The sequence below is a fragment of the Podarcis melisellensis genome, assembly GCF_964234715.1.
Source record: "Podarcis melisellensis genome assembly, chromosome: 6".
NCBI lineage: Eukaryota > Metazoa > Chordata > Lepidosauria > Squamata > Lacertidae > Podarcis > Podarcis melisellensis.
The window spans coordinates 84,102,987-84,119,478 of NC_138538.1; the positions used below are offsets into that span (position 1 = coordinate 84,102,987).

General features: G+C 43.8%; 1 protein-coding gene and 1 long non-coding RNA gene across 3 annotated transcripts in view; one reads left to right on the plus strand and one right to left on the minus strand.

The window, feature by feature from the left end:
- The window catches only part of LOC309371915, a 399,586-nt gene that overhangs the window by 212,212 nt on the left and 170,882 nt on the right, over positions 1-16,492 (minus strand). The gene's annotated exons all lie outside the window — the stretch shown is intronic.
- The window catches only part of BRINP3 (BMP/retinoic acid inducible neural specific 3), a 264,203-nt gene that overhangs the window by 137,199 nt on the left and 110,512 nt on the right, over positions 1-16,492 (plus strand). For both annotated transcript variants that reach the window (XM_081914847.1, XM_081914848.1), the window contains exon 3: positions 4,076-4,266. In XM_081914847.1, the coding sequence (XP_081770973.1) occupies positions 4,076-4,266 (191 nt within the window). The remainder of the gene's footprint in view (positions 1-4,075; positions 4,267-16,492) is intronic.

Consider the following 16,492-nt stretch of genomic DNA (forward strand, 5'->3'; position numbering starts at 1 on the left):
GTGGTTTAACCCACAGCGCCACCTGCGTCCCACTAGATGTCACCACTAGAAAGGCCCTACTCCCCCATACTTGGTGACCTAACCTTCAAAGGGCAGGACACTAGGGTATCGCATGCTGTGTGCACAGAGTTCCACCCACAGAACTTTCCCTTCCAGGGAGGAGAGGAAAATTACTGCACTAGTTCAGTGCTGGTAATAATACTAAGAGCAGAGCCACATTTGATAAGCTTTGTGCATATGGAAGATGTCAACAGAGAAGGTATTCTGCTTAGGACTGTGAGTCCAACAAACTCTGATATTCTACAATGAAGCAAGCAAATTTATAGGAGAAGTGTCTTCCCCTTGTGGCTCTCCCCTTCACTGTAGCCCAGGTTAAGCATGAATCACCCCCTTTATGTCGCTTTAAAGAAAATGGATCAATGTGATCAGTTTCTGTGTTTAATTCCTTGTTCCCTAACACTGAAGAAATGGACAAAAGCCCCTATGTTATCTCAGTGTAGTACGCACAAACTGGACTCTGAATTTCCCTCAAAGCAAACGGCGTTAACTGTTGGCATGTCCCATCTAAATGAGGATTCCACAGATGTTTTGCAACAAGAATGGTCCCTTGATTGGATTTTGAGGACAATGTGTCCTTTTCTTAATAACTGTTAGCGGCATCTTAATTGGTAAGCAAATGAATAAAAGATGTACTTATTACTACTTAATTGACTTGTTTGCTTTCATTGCATCCACTGATATATTTTGGAGAAGCAAATAGGAGGTGCCATTCTTTGTGTTTAATGCAGCCTCTGGAATAATTTATCTTCAGCGGTAATCAAAAACTGCCTCCATTTAAGGATCTGCTTTGCAGACATTATTGTAATTTAAAGTGAGGAAGCGATGCCAAAGGGAGAGCATCACACCTGTGATTTGGGGGCTTATATTTTCAGAAAGCAGGAATGGACAGATCACTCTATTTCTTTGTCAGTTTCTAGTCTGTGTCAAATGTGCATGTGATTATTAATGAATTTATTCCATTCTGAGTTAATCTGCAGTTGTGTGTTCAGACCCCAAAACCTCCCCCTTAAATAAAGACACATTTGACTCAAATTTTAGTTTTGGTTTTTGGCAGAATTTCAGCCACAACTTTATTGATTACTGAAAAGTGAGTGGTCGCATAGGCTCTGGTTCGACTAGCTCCCTGCACCATTGCAGGCAGCGCTGACCCAGAGCTCCATCATAGGTCAGCCAGGGGTGAACACCTGGGTAGGCGAACAGCCGGGAACAGACTATGTTCACCATCCAGATGCCCCCTTGGATTGAGGCATGGGCACAACCCCCTTTCGGGGGTTGACCAAACCAGCTGAGTCCCTGGATTCCTTTAACGGAATACCCTTCACATAGGGATGGCGAGACCATTCTTCCATCCCTATCACATGAACCAGTGCCTATCCACAACCTTACACGTTGTAACAAATTGCTACATGGCAGGTGAAACCCAAATGGACACGGCCAATCAGCCAAGTGGGAAAAATTCCTGCTGTGCTCCTGTCCCAACGACAGACGACACACGAGGGCATAGGAAGGTCAATTGCAAAATGCCCTAAAATTAGGGGGAGGTGGGTGGGTGTTCTGATGCATGAGCTGAAAAAGAAAGCTCTGGGACACGTGCATGCGTTTACAGTGGTACCTCAGGTTACATACGCTTCAGGTTACAGACTCTGCTAACCCAGAAATAGTACCTTGGGTTAAGAACTTTGCTTCAGGATGAGAACAGAAATCGTGCGGCAGCAGTGGGAGGCCCCATTAACTAAAGTGGTCTTCAGGTTAAGAACAGTTTCTGGTTAAGAACGGACCTCTGGAATGAATTAAGTACTTAACCCGAGGTACCACTGTATATAAGGCCCTTGATCCATTCAGACTGCGCCCCATTGGCCAGATTACACCCAACAATGAGGGACCTACCAATCGGGTGTTGTGGCTATCCAATAGACCCACCCACAACCAGGAGGTCAGTCTCCAGGTCTCACCACAAAACGTGCCCTCTTTAGGGAGGACACGATTTGTTGAGGTGTTCGTTTTTTTAAAAAAAAGAATTACGAAATGAAAGTGCAAAGGGAGGCCATCATGCTCTAAGACATAACAAAATGACTACCTCGGTCACACAGCCAGTGTGGTGTAGTGGTTAAGAGTGGTAGTCTCGTAATCTGGGGAACCGGGTTCACGTCTCCACTCCTCCACATTCAGCTGCTGGGTGACCTTGGGCCAGTCACACTTCTCTGAAGTCTCTCAGCCCCACTCACCTCACAGAGTGTTTGTTGTGAGGGAGGAAGGGAAAGGAGAATGTTAGCCGCTTTGAGACTCCTTAAAGGAAGTGAAAGGCGGGATATCAAATCCAAACTACTACTCCTCTTCTTCTTCTTCTTCTTCTTCTTCTTCTTCTTCTTCTTCTTCTTCTTTTGCCTGTTGTTTGCTTGTCTTAACTGTATCTTGTTTTGAAGCTGTTTTGTGGGTCTATGGACCGCAATAAAGATTTTATTTTTATTTTTATTAATGTTGAATTTTTGGGGGGGGGCAAGAGAGTGGGGCCCTAAGCTATAGCTTGCTTAGCTTATATGTGAGGGGCAGCAAATGCCGCCCACCTGGAAAGGGGTAAGTGGCCATTCAAAGCACGAGAGGGAGAAATAGAAATGCAATTTATGAAAACCCCTCTCATGATTTTGTAGAGCTGTGTCAAATATGCTCTAGTTTTGGCTTTTTAGGTAGCTGGCAACTTTCATAATGCAGAATTATTTATGTTGCAGCAACTTCCAAAAAGATAACACGGTTGTCTATTGCAGCAAAAGCAATTGGTAAAAATCTTAGGAGTGTTGCATTCAGTTGGCAGGTGTAAAAAGGTAAAGGTACCCCTGCCCGTACGGGCCAGTCTTGCCAGACTCTGGGGTTGTGCGCCCATCTCACTCAAGAGGCCAGGGGCCAGCGCTGTCCGGAGACACTTCCGGGTCACATGGCCAGTGTGACATCGCTGCTCTGGCGAGCCAGAGCTGCACACGGAAACGCCGTTTACCTTCCCGCTGGTAAGCGGTCCCTATTTATCTACTTGCACCCAGAGGTGCTTTCGAACTGCTAGGTTGGCAGGCGCTGGGACTGAGCAGCGGGAGCGCACCCCGCCGCAGGGATTCGAACCGCCGACCTTTCGATCAGCAAGTCCTAGGCGCTGAGGCTTTAACCCACAGCGCCACCTGTGTCCCAGTTGGCAGGTGTAGATGCCTTCAAATGTATGCAAATGATCAGTGGTCATTCACAAGTAGTAGAATTAGTGCGAACACTGTCATCCTAGTGTTGCTAAGTTAATTAACGCCTGAGGTGCGGGTGTAATGCTGCATCTTTCTTTAATCCAGTTCAGTGTCTTTGTTCCCCCTTCCTGAAGCCACTTCAGTGCCATCCCCTGCCCAGATATTGCTGTTCATCCTTCCTGGTCAGGTGATTGTGTAGTGAAAAGGGGTGATGTCACCACGATGCATAACCCACCAGATATAGCTACTTGATAAAGTTGATGAGGGCCACTGAGAGTGAGGACAATTCAATAAATGCTTTGAAAAGGACTGAGAGTAGTGTACTTCCATAAGAAACTGTGTTCCAATTCAGCTATGAAAACATGCCAAACCTGAGTTGGTGTGATGCTTTTCTGTTTTTCACATGTGTGTGAAAGAAAGGCTTTTGTCCCCCCCCCCTCCCTGCAGCATAAGAAAAATTCCAAATCTTCATGTTGATATCGCTCTACTGGTATCCCTTGCAAAATAAAACCAGCCTGTTGTGGACAACCATCACACTCTGCAGAAGGAAGTAGGCAATTTTTAAAACAGACATTTTTAAAACAAGTTTTTGTTTTCTTCACACAATGGCTTTGTTATGAAATGATCCCTCTGTTTTACGTTTTGCTTGTTTGAGGCATCAAATGCATGACAGACTATCAGAAATAAGTGATACATACATATATACTAGACAGCTGGTTGGTGTAGTTTTCTAGTGAAAATGTCTGAACGATGTGTTTTTGAATGTGACATATATATTTTTCCCCTTTGCTTTCCAGGGAATTTGGCCGTTGGAAAGTAAATAACTTAGCCGTCGAGAGAAAGAATTTTCTTGGCTCCCCGCTGCCTCTCGCCCCTGAATTTTTCCGGAACATAAGACTATTAGGACGTAGGCCGACTCTTCAACAAATCACAGACAATCTTATCAAGAAATATGGGACACACTTCTTGCTGTCAGCTACCCTGGGAGGTAAGGTCACTCTCAAGAAGTATTCTACCTGTCTATTTAACCTTCTCAGCAACGATGCATTAATTGTGAAAACAACTGTCTATGATGGAAAGAACATCATATACCTCATGGTGCATTTGTTCAGTAATCTCCATTATTTCTTTTAATTTAGGTTTTATAAATTCTAAAATATACTGGGGAAAAGAGGAAGGGGAAGAACCTGCACACACAAATCACTTAATCCATCACATTCATGTACAGTCTGAAATATAGAACCTAGTTTCAAAAAATCCATATACAAAGAGCATGGAAAAGTCGCCACTGGATGGCCAAAAGATTTTAAAGACTGAGTTATGAGTTATGATCTGACCAGTTTAACGGAAACTTTCCTTCAATATTCACACAACCAATAAACCTTGTGAAGGAACAGAGTTCATTGATAAACATATATCATTCAGTTGGGCTGAATTGCTGCTTGGGTGGGTTAAAATCAAAAGGTCAAAAGTTTAGCTAATGATTGGAAGCCTTAAAAAAAAAATCTATAGTATATTAGAGTTTTCACGATAAGACAATTGTAATAAAACAGTTCACCTTCTTATTCCCTCCCCTTTCCTGCCTCTCATACCCCTGTCCCTTTGCTCTGTCGTCTTCTTCAGCACCATTTTCATTTCAGATGTTTGCTTGTTTAGCGTGTTACACAGTGCTGAGGCTCATGTTCTCAGATAAAGGTTAGGATAAAAGAGTGTCAGTACTCTGCTCAAGTCGCAGATTAAAAAAAACACGTTAAACTGGATAAGTTTTCATCCCTGTGTTATGCCACCCCCTTTTTCTAGATGCAATTATTTATTTAATTAATTTGATTTTCTTCTTCTTCCTCCTCTTCTTTGGCGATCCCTCATAGCCGAGTAAGATTGCCTTCCATAAACACGGTCTCAACGGTGAGTCCATAAGTGACTGTGGAGGCCAGTTCTGGATCCACACGTCCTTCCACAGTGGGGACATTGGTTTCCAGGCAGGAGTTGATCCCGGTGAGGGTTTGCCAAGCGTGCCTTTCTCTTAGCACATTTCTCCATTGCATCCTGAGTTTGAGTGTCTTCAAAGCCCATGACACATTAGGTAAAGGCCGTTCTCCAATTGGAGCGCTCGCAGGCCAGTGTTTCCCAATTATTGGTGTTTATATTACATTTTTTTAGATTTGCCATGAGACAGTCTTTAAACCTCTTTTGTTGACCACCAGCATTACGCTTTCATTTTTAAGTTCGGAATAGAGTACAGTGGTACCTCTGGTTGTGGATATGATCCGTTCCAGGGTGCCGTTTGCACCCCGAAAAGTCTGTAACCGGTGCTTCTGTGCATGTGTGAAGCACGATAGAGCGCTTCTGCACATGGACGAAGTGCGCAGAATGCTTCTGCGCATTTGCGCACAGCGAAACCTGGAAGTAAACACTTCCAGGTTTCCTGTGTTCTTAACCCGAATAAATGCAACATGAAGCGTTCGAAAGAAGAGTTATGACTGTAGTTGCTTCGGAAGATGATAATCAGGCATCCACACAACATGACCAGTCCGCCCTACACCTGTAGAACTCAGGGTGGTTCACCACATAAAATTACAATTTAAAAGACACAGAATACAGTGGTACCTCGGGTTACATACGCTTCAGGTTACAGACTCTGCTAACCCAGAAATAGTACCTCAGGTTAAGAACTTTGCTTCAAGATGAGAACAGAAATCACGCAGTGGCGGTGCGGCAGCAGCAGGAGGCCCCATTAGCTAAAGTGGTTCTTCAGGTTAAGAACAGTTTCAGGTTAAGAACAGAGCTCCGGAATGAATTAAGTATGTAACCAGATGTACCACTGTACATTGTAAAAAATAAAAACAAAGACAACCCAATAATCCCTCCTTCCATTACACGTTTAAAAGGGCATCAGATGTCAATCAACCAAAGGCCTGGTTGAAGAGGAACGCTTTTGCCTAGCGCCCAAAGTGTATAATGAAAGAGGCAGTTGAACCTCCCTGGGGAGGGCATTCCACAGATGAGGAGCCACAGCAGAAAAGGCCCATTCTTGTGGTGCCACCTTCCAGACCTCTCGCCGACGAGGCACACGAAGAAGGGCCTCAGAAGATGATCTCAGGGTCCGGGTAGGTTCCTATGAAGAGAGGTGGTCCTTGAAGTATTGTGGTCCTGAGGTATTGCGGCCAGGCAATTACTCAGCGAAGAGCTCCAAAAATGAACCCCAGATCTCTTTGAAGTTTGTCTTTTTATGCAGTTCGTGGAGCAGGGTTTTCTCATGGGCTGCTCGCTGTAGGAGGTCTTGCATTCAGATTTTTCTGCTTGGTGTGGCCTGTGCTTTCCATTATTGGAGGTTTATTCGTTTTCCTGTCAGTCTTCAGCACCTTAGAGAGGCACCACAGAGTTTGGTCTAGAGGGAGGATTTGTTTCGCTTTCATTTCAGGAGAAGAAGGGTTTAGTAGAAGGAAGAAGGGAAGAGTGTGCTTTCTTGTTTGGTTATAAAAAAACACACACAGAGATTTTAAACTTTTTGCTGGAAGAGAGATACTGAATGAGCTGCTGAACCCTGGAGATGCTGAAAACTCTGTCTGGAAGACATTGCTTTAAGGAACTTAAAGAAAATAATGGGCAGCCTGCAATAGCTGGATGTGCTTGTCCTGGTTATTTTTGTTGCCTTTTGCTGTTATGCTTTGGGGGGTTGTCTGTGCAGTAACTATTCAGATTTTAAAACCTTTTTTCCGTAAGCATAATCTTTTCTTCAGTTAACTTATTTTGGTTAAGAAACTAGGGGGAAATAATAATAATAATAACAATGATGATGATGATAATGGTAAAGGGCCCCTGACAATTAATTCCAGTCGTGAACGACTCTGGGGTTGCGGCGCTCATCTCACTTTACAGGCCATGGGAGCCGGCGTTTGTCCGCTCCACAGACAGTATTTTTGAGTCATGTGGCCAGCATGACTAAGCTGCTTCTGGCGAAACCAGAGCAGCATACGGAAATGCTGTTTACCTTCCCGCCGGAGCGGTACCTATTTATCTACTTGCACTTTTGGTGTGCTTTTGAACTGCTAGGTTGGCAGGAACTGGGACCAAACAACAGGAGCTCATAATAATAATAATAAATTTATACCCCGCCCATCTGGCTGGGTCTCCCCAGCCACTCTGGGAGGCTTCCAACAAAAGATTAAAGATACATTAAAACATCAGTCATTGTTGGTGCAAGGATTTATGCATGCACAGTGGAAATTTATCTCTTTTCCCTCCCTCCCCGCTTCCCGATTCTCCAACCCTCCCCAGATCTTCTGGGGAGCATTGTGGTGAAAACCCTTGAACTGATTTAGAGATTGTTCTGGGTGAGGAGAACATGTGGAGGGGGTTTCCATTGCACAAACAGAAATCCTTGCCGTAGTAGAATGAGTGGATTAACACTACTTTGGATTCAAGCCTTAACTTCAGAGGTGGGGGGTGGGTGGATGCGAGGAATCCAAGATGGCGGCTGGTAGTAGTAGTAGTGGCTTGCAGTAGCAGCATTAGTACTATTATTGTTATTTCCTTATTTTTAAAAAGATTTAAATAGGGGAGGCAGGCCATCAATAGAAAGTGGAAACAAAGGGTGACAATTTACTGTGGGCCTCTTGAACCCATGCAGGATTGGCACAAAAGTTAACAATGAGGGGGAAAGTAACCCATGCTGATTGCTGAACTGTGCAGCCTAGAACTGGATATATATTCCTGTTAAATGTCTACTCCTTTGATGGTCTCTTCCCCAACACGAACAAACATACTTCCATTAAAGCTCCTGAGAGTTGTAATCTTCTCTTCACTTAAATGCTATTCAGTAGATGGGAGCAGTGCAAGCAGAGCAGAACAGAGGTATCATTTTAATCAGAGAGGTTGCACACACCAATTTGAAATGGACAGTTCCTGACACAGCATATTTCTGCTCTGCAGCTGCCAACCGAATAGTGTTTTTTATCAGCATTTTACAAAAAAAAAAAATTAAAAAAAAATCCTGTAAGTTTTATACAATTGAACTGTCAGTCATGGTATGCTGGGAACACAGATAGATTTTTGTGTGTGTGCTTGAGCACCCTCACTTCAGTGAGATTTTGATCTATCTGCTACTTTCTTTCTTTCTTTAAAAAAGGAGGAGGAAGAGGAGGAGGAGGAGTTATGATGGGGCTTAACATTGTTATCTTAAGTGACAAAAGGAAACTATATCTGGAAAGGACCTTTACAAAACTGATGCTGCAGCATCAGTTATAAAACTCAAGCACCTGCCAGAGGAGAAAAAGACTGACTGTCATTTTCATAATATACAGTTGAGGCTTCACTTTCAGAAAATGAATTAAGGAAAGACATTCTTTGCAGGAATCAAAGGTGTTCGACAAGATTGTCCGGCGGGAAGGCTACACAATCACAGGCATTATCTTTAATATAATCACCCACCAAGGGATAAAACAGTTTTCCTCAATTGTCACTCTTTGGTGGTTGCCTGGGTAGTCAATTCTGAGCACTAATTATCTTCCCCGCTGCATAATTCCTATTCCTTCTTCTCCAGATCTCTCTGTTGGATTATTTCCCCCTCCCATTCAACCTATTATCAAATAGATGGTATACACCCCCCTCCCCTTGTAAATTTCTTAATGTTGCACACAATGACATCGCTTTTGAAAACAGCATGGATGAATTTAGGTATGCCGTTTTCCTTGATGCTAATGGGAGCCGTGTGGATAGAGCTTAATCTGCACTCTCTTGAATATTTTTATCTCCCTGAGGCCATGGTCACAAAAGGAAATGTTGTGTTCCACAGTAGCCTAAAAAACTTGTGAGTGGAATGGTCTTCCCAGAACCATCTGCTGCTGCCATTTAATTGATGTTTGAGAACTTTAACTATAGCAACTGTCCAGAGATGGGCAGCATAAAGTCTTATTGCTCAGTGCCAATATAAACTTGTCACCCACCGTACGTTTGTGTTTCGGTCAGCAAACGTTTTCAGCAGGGGGCCGGTCCACTGTCCCTCAGACCTTGTGGGGGGCCGGACTATATTTTGGAAAAAAAGTAATGAACTAATTCCTTTGCCCCACAAATAACCCAGAGACGCAGTTTAACTAAAAGGACACATTCTACTCATGTAAAAACACGCTGATTCCCGGACTTCCGGGATAGCGCGATCCGGTAATGGCGGATTCCCTCCGAGCTCCGGAGGGAATCGGCTCCGCAGAGGACGGGTCTTGCCGTGCCGGCGACACGGGGACCCTCAAAAACCGCAGGCGCTGAAGCCTGCGGACTTGGTGACTCGGTGGGCACCTTAAACGCCCTCCCCGACCCGCGAAGAGCCTTTTTAAAGGCTGCGGAGTGGACTGGGGTGCGGCGCGGTGCTGAGAGTCCATCGCTACCTCGGCGGAGCGAAGCCGCGAGCCATGGCCGGAGAGCGCTGTCTTCCTTCCTGAAATTTGGACTGAAACAAAGAACCCGTGAGTAAAATGAAAATTCGACACTAAAATTTTACCTTTGATTGGAGTACGACCGGGGGATGTGCTAAAAGGAAGTCCACACTCCCCCCCCCCATAAAAAAGATTCAAGCAAGGAGAGGAGCACTAAGGTGGAAAGACTTTTGTGTTTAGAAAAACAACTTGCACGAAATGGATTAAAAGTTATTGTGCTGGAGAGGAGAGAGGAATATTAGAAGCTTTTGTGTAATCCCCCCCCCCCATTCTGGACCCGGGAGTGTCCTGCGTGTGAGCCTGAGGAAAAAAAGAAAGAAAGTTTGACAGCTGTCAAAAGAGCTGTCAAACGGACGATTAGAGGCTGGAACTGTGATATTTAGAAATTTCTCTTTGAATTAGAGGTGACATATTGTATCTGAACTGATTGGAAACAAAGTATTTTGAACAACAAAGTAACGAATTGCTGGAAAAGAACTATTGGACTGGCAATCCCCCTGGAGGAAACAAAGGATACTGCAATGGCTGCAGAGGGAAAATTATGGGCAGAGATAGAAAGGATGTTTTTTCTCGTGGGAACTTTACAAGAGCAGACTGCAGATATGAGCAAACAACTTGTGACCTTGAATCTGAAATTGAGCAACTCTGCTGACGATACAAAGTTGGAAAAAAACCTGGCAGCCGGAAAAGAAGAGACAGCTTTGGAAATGGGGGGAAAAGAAGAAGAAGAAGAAGGAGAGGATGTTCAGATGGAAAGTACCAACCAAAAGCCTGCAGCTTCAGGAAACAAAGGAACTGAAGAAGAGGACCAGTGGACCATAAATCTGCAAAAGGAGAGAAGGACAAAGGAAGAAGCCCCTGGAATATCTGGAATACTGGAATACAAAAAAACAAATAAACATGATTGGGACTTCTTCCTCAAGTTCGAATATGGGAGACTGGCAGATCCTTGGCAGCAATTGCTATTGACTGATTCGGTGGAAGGAAAGAACAAGCATGATTGGGACCTTTTCTTTAAGTTTGAGCATGGGAGATTGGCAGATCCTTGGCAGCAATTGCTACTGACTTTGGTGGAAGGAAAGAAGATGGAATTTGGGACACAACTCCTTCGAGAACTGAAGGCCAATAAGCAACAAAACAGACGGAGAAAAACTAACTGGGGCTTGAGAGCCTCGGATGTGAGAAATCCGGGCTGAAACTGTTCTTTTAGAATAGTGATTTGGGAAGGGACAGAAATCGGGCCAGGGAGGGAGGGGGAGAGTAGAATAGTAAAATTTATGACTTTTGTTTTTTTTAATTTTGATATGATTTGTTTAACAAAAAGGGAGGATTTCGTGGGAGAGAGGGTAGGACGACCTTAGAGAAAGGAGTTAATGTGTAAAAATAGGATAAGTAAATTTGAGCCTAACAAGAAATGTTAAATATTAAGAACAGAGGACAAAAATATAAATAGAGAGAAGAGGAAATAACTTGCTGAATTAACTATTGAAATTGAAATGTGGGGAGGAGAGATGTGGGGAAGTCAAGGAAAGAGGGTAATGAACATTATATATGTTTTGCTTTGTGTTTTGTGTTTGTGTGTGTGTACGTCTATAAAATGTGAAAACTCAATAAAAAATATTTTTTTAAAAAAAAAAAAACGCTGATTCCCAGACCGTCGGTGGGCCTGATTTAGAAGGCGATTGGGCCGGATCCGGCCCCTGGGCCTTAGTTTGCCTACCCATGGTTTACTACGTTAAATTATAAGCAGTGGCGTAGCATGTGGGGGGCCCCCAAGGGGCAGTTGCCCTGGGCGCAGAATTATTAGGAGCACAAAATTTCAACACCCAGTGCTGCCTCAATACAGCTGCATGCTTACATTGCTGGGCTCTGTTGAAAACGGCTTCTCCATGCGAACCAGGAAGTGACCTCTCCAGAAAACAGAATGACTCTTCTTTTCCCATCTCCGCAGCTGTGATTTCCTGGGTGATGAGGATGCTGTTAAGCAGTTGAGTGTGCATGTGCGCTCCATCTGTTTCCCTCCCTCCCATCCCTCACCCCATGCAGCCCCGGGCGTTGGTAACCCACATTACACCACTGATTGCAAGTACCGTTGTTGGTTTACAACAGAAATGCTTCTCTTTTCCCTTAATTGCATCTACATTTCCTGCAAAATTATTTTTGGTCAACATTATTATTATTACTTATTGAATTTATATAGCGTCCTATGCAGTTGCATAGCGTGGGGGGTGCAGGGGGGGCCGGCCGCACCGGGCGCAACATCTGGGGGTTAGGGTTAGGGGGTGCAAATCCACGGGTTAGGGGGTGCAAATCCACGGGTTAGGGGGTGCAAATTACTTGCCTTGCCCCGGGTGCTGACAACCCACCCTACGCCACTGGTCCTATGCCTGCAGGTCTCGGTTCACAGGGCAGTTCATAGGAGAAAATCAGAATATAAAAACTACAAAGTACATAATCAAAATAAAAACAAGAACAACCCAATAACACCCCCCGCGCCACACACACACACACACACACACACACACACACACATTTTAAAAGGGTATAGGACAGGGGTCTGCAACCTTTAAGACAAAAAGAGCCACTTGAACCCGTTTCTGAAGGGAAAAAAAGGGGGGGAGCCACAAAACTCGTCATTATAAAAATAACTTTTTTGTCAGTTTTTTATTATTTCTTTGTTTGGCCCCTCAGAATTACTCCTCCTCATAGAAATAAACGTTAAATTAACAAGTTACCTTTTTTGTGTGTGTGTGTGTGTGTGTTCTTCACTCCCCTTCAAAACAGTGACCAGCGTACATGCCCCCTTTCAATGCAGTGACCAGTGTACATGCCCCTTACAATGTAGCAGGCGGGCGGGAAGGTGACGTCGGGACGGTGCGTGACTAACGCACGCACCGCCCCATGTGATGTCACAGCCAGTACAGCGCCCGCCACAGTGGGGAGTGTCGGGGCGCACAATGCGCCTCCTCCCCTCGCTAGTATCCGCCCCGGAGCCGCGGCAAAGGTGTAAAAGAGCCACATGCGGCTCCGGAGGCGCGGGTTGCAGACCCCGGTATAGGATGTCAATCAAATCAACCAAAGGCCTGGTTAAAGTGGACCAATTTTTGCCTGGTGCCTAAAGGCTGCCAACCTAGCAATTTGAAAGCTCATCAAACTGTAAGTAGATAAATAGGTACCGCTCCGGTGGGAAGGTAAACGGCGTTTCCGTGCGCTGCTCTGGTTCACCAGAAGCGGCTTAGTCATGCTGGCCACATGACCTGGAAGCTGTACGCCGGCTCCCTTGGCCAATAAAGCGAAATGAGCACCGCCACCCCAGAGTCGGCCACGACTGGACCTAATGGTCAGGGGTCCCTTTACCTTTACTAAAGGTGTATAATGAGGGTACCTGGTGAATTTCCCTGGGGAGAGCATTCCACAGACAGGATGGTAGTAAGAAAAGAGGAAGCCAATTTTGCATTTTCCTTTCTTCACAAGAGCTGACAAGGAAGGAAACTTGGCAAATGCATGACTTGTGGAGAGATCTTTTTGTATGCCCCTGCAACCTACTGACTGGCAAGGCTATTTCCTTCTGACCATAAAGGGGATGGTTCTGTCTGAAATATTTCCAAATCTCTATTCACAAACTCTGAAACAAGCTGCCCTTGGGTTTTCTAAATGGGAGCTCTGAAAAACTGCTTTTAAAAATAAAAATATTACTGTGAGAAAGTGTGGTGCGCGGTGATTCTTGCTGCTTTATTGTCCTGTAGAATATCTGGTTTCTGGTAGCAAGGGGTGGTATTCAACTAAGTTTTACTTAGTGGAGATTCATTGAGATTAATTACTGTGACTAAGTTAGGTTCATTAGTTTCAAATGTAAATGTCACTAAAGTTTAAACATGTTAAACATATATGGTGAAAATACATGTTTTCCTATTCAGTACAAGCAACTTAAAATGCAGTAAGTTGCTTGTACTGAATAAAAAAAAATGTATTTACACCATATATTGTATTTGAAGAATATTTTATCTGGCCTAAGATTCTACAACACTTTTTTGTTTGGTTCTGACCTGTCCTAGAGGCATTCATATATGGTACGCTCTTTTGTTCATTGGCATAAAATACTACTTCTTCTTTGTCCAATCCAGCTGCCAGAATTTTATTGGCTAAACACTGGAAAATTAATTTACCAACGAGCATAGTGTATTTCTTCATGACATTAAAATGCCAGATAATCTAGAAGAAGGTGGTATTTAATAACCAATATACAATTTTTTAAATTGAATTTTACAAATATTTTTTGGCAAAACAACAATCTTGCATATAATATATAAAAACCCTTTCGTATAATATATAAAAACCACCTGAGACTTCCCTCCTCCTCAACTAATGGTTTTCCTAATTATACTCTGATATTGCATTTTGTTATTATAATTATTATTACCCTTAATCCAAATCTTGAACACACCATTTGAACATCATACTGCTAATTGATATCTCTAACCTTACAAAACGTATTGTAGCCCTACTAACGATGTCAATTGTTTACAATTGCCTTTCAAATACAACATAAATTTATTCCAGTCTTTCAGAAAGGTCTGGTCTTGCTGGTTCCGAATTTTCCCAGTTAGTTTTGCCAACTCCGCATAGTCCATTAACCTCATCTGCCACTTTTGAATGTTTCTCACCCCCCTGTTTCCCTTGCCAACATTTTGTAAAGAGTTATTCATTCTAGAACTAGAATTCCATGACTGCACAAAGGCCCTGTTACAACAATCTCATTGTTTTCGGTGTCTGTTTTATCCTCAGCTGAAGCTTCGTATGGTCTGAAAGTCCGGCATTTCTACTGCTATTTTGACTAAATTATTAACAAACACATACAATATGTTGGCCCAATAATTCCTTCTACATATTTATTGATTAATTGATTGATTGCTTAAATTTCGATGCTGTTTATCATTCAAATGAACCCCAAAAGACATTTACTTTTTGAAAGTACTATTTACACGGGGGTGGGAACCCCAGCTTGGGGGACAATTGTGGTCCAAGCCTCTCAGCAGATCACAGCTCTCACCAGCCCTCTTTGTTCTGCACACTCATCAGATAGTTTTGCCAGGCTTTAGCCTGCCCTTCGGGACACGGGGGGTGCTGTGGGTTAAAGCACAGAGCCTAGGACTTGCCGATCAGAAGGTTGACGGTTCGAATCCCTGCGACGGGGTGAGCTCCCGCTGTTCGGTCCCTGCTCCTGCCAACCTAGCAGTTCGAAAGCACATTAAGTACAAGTATATAAATAGATACCACTCCAGCGGGAAGGTAAACGGCATTTCCGTGCACTGCTCTGGTTTACCAAAAGCAGCTTAGTCATGCTAGCCACATGACCCGGAAGTGTACGCCGGCTCCCTCGGCCAATAAAGCGAGATGAGCACCGCAACCCCAGAGTCGGTCACAATTGGACCTAATGGTCAGGGGTCCCTTTACCTTTACTAGCATGCCCTTCAACTGTGATAATGTCTCATGCTTGCCCCAATGGAGGATGGAAAGCTGTGGGCAAGCAGTGGGATAGAAACCTCTGACTTTTATGCAGATAGAACACACCACTGTACAGAGGTAGAGTCACATCTATTATGTCACCCACTTTTGCAGACTCACTCACTGCTGTTATGTAGCCCCTGTAAGGTTACCCTCAGTCTTAAAAAAGCTTTATGATGATGAAGAGTCAGCTTCTCATTGGCATAAATGCTATCCATTTTAATGGAATGAGATTGCAGTACCATCCACCAGCTCCCTCCAGCTGGTATGGGACATGGAAGGAGAAATATTCCTGCACAGAGTGCTCATGGAAGACCCTTCGGCCATTCTATTTATGGAGAACACATGAGTGAGAAGTGTGGTTGCAGTCCTGGAGTGCATATGCAGCTCAAACATCTGAAGAATGGGAACCTTCCCATGTGTAGGCTGCATGCAATCTTGAGCTCTGAGAGTGGGGATCAAGGCTGCAGGGAAGTCTGTCTGCAGCAAGGCTCCCTTCCTCCTTCCCTTCAAAGGTTTGTGTTACATGTAAGCACAACAGGAGAGTGGCTACCTTATACACCAAGTTCTCCTTCACAGTCTTAACACCTCGGTAGGCTTTGAGTCACACGGTTTCATTGCCATAGTAGGCAAAGGGAACAAACTCACTGTGCATATACCACCCTGGGAATTGCTACACACTTATTATCCTGATAGTGGCTAATATATATTGCTAGCTGCTTTCCCAAAATAGTCCATATTCCTTCACATGCCATCTGACTGGAGCGCTGCATGGTTTTAAAATGGAAGGTTTATGTTCCTTTCATTACTAATAAGAAGAGAAAATTGGAAGGTAGGCTTTTCGAATACGTCTACAGTGCAAAATATGTCTAGAGGCAGAAAACAGCTCCAAGTGTTTTAATCATAGGGACATCTATTATTACACATTATAAAAATACATGTTCCCAAGTCATATTTATGTATATTTAACTAAAGCTGTTACAGTATTATTCTAATGCCTCTTATACAGCATTTTGTGATTTGCATTTCTATTTAAATCGTTCCTGAAGTTGCTCCTAAGACCCATGCTGATTTAATTCATTATTGCAGCCTGCCATTTCCTAACTATTGTGCAGCTTCTTCCTTGTTGAAGTAGCCACAACGGGATTCTTTACCAATGCTAATTAAAAACAGCAAATCCCTCTTTGGCGGCACTTTTGTTGTAGGAGTCAATTGGGTGATGTGACATCACATCTCAGTTCCTTGTGCATTTCCCTGCCTCAGACTTCATCCCTCCACACA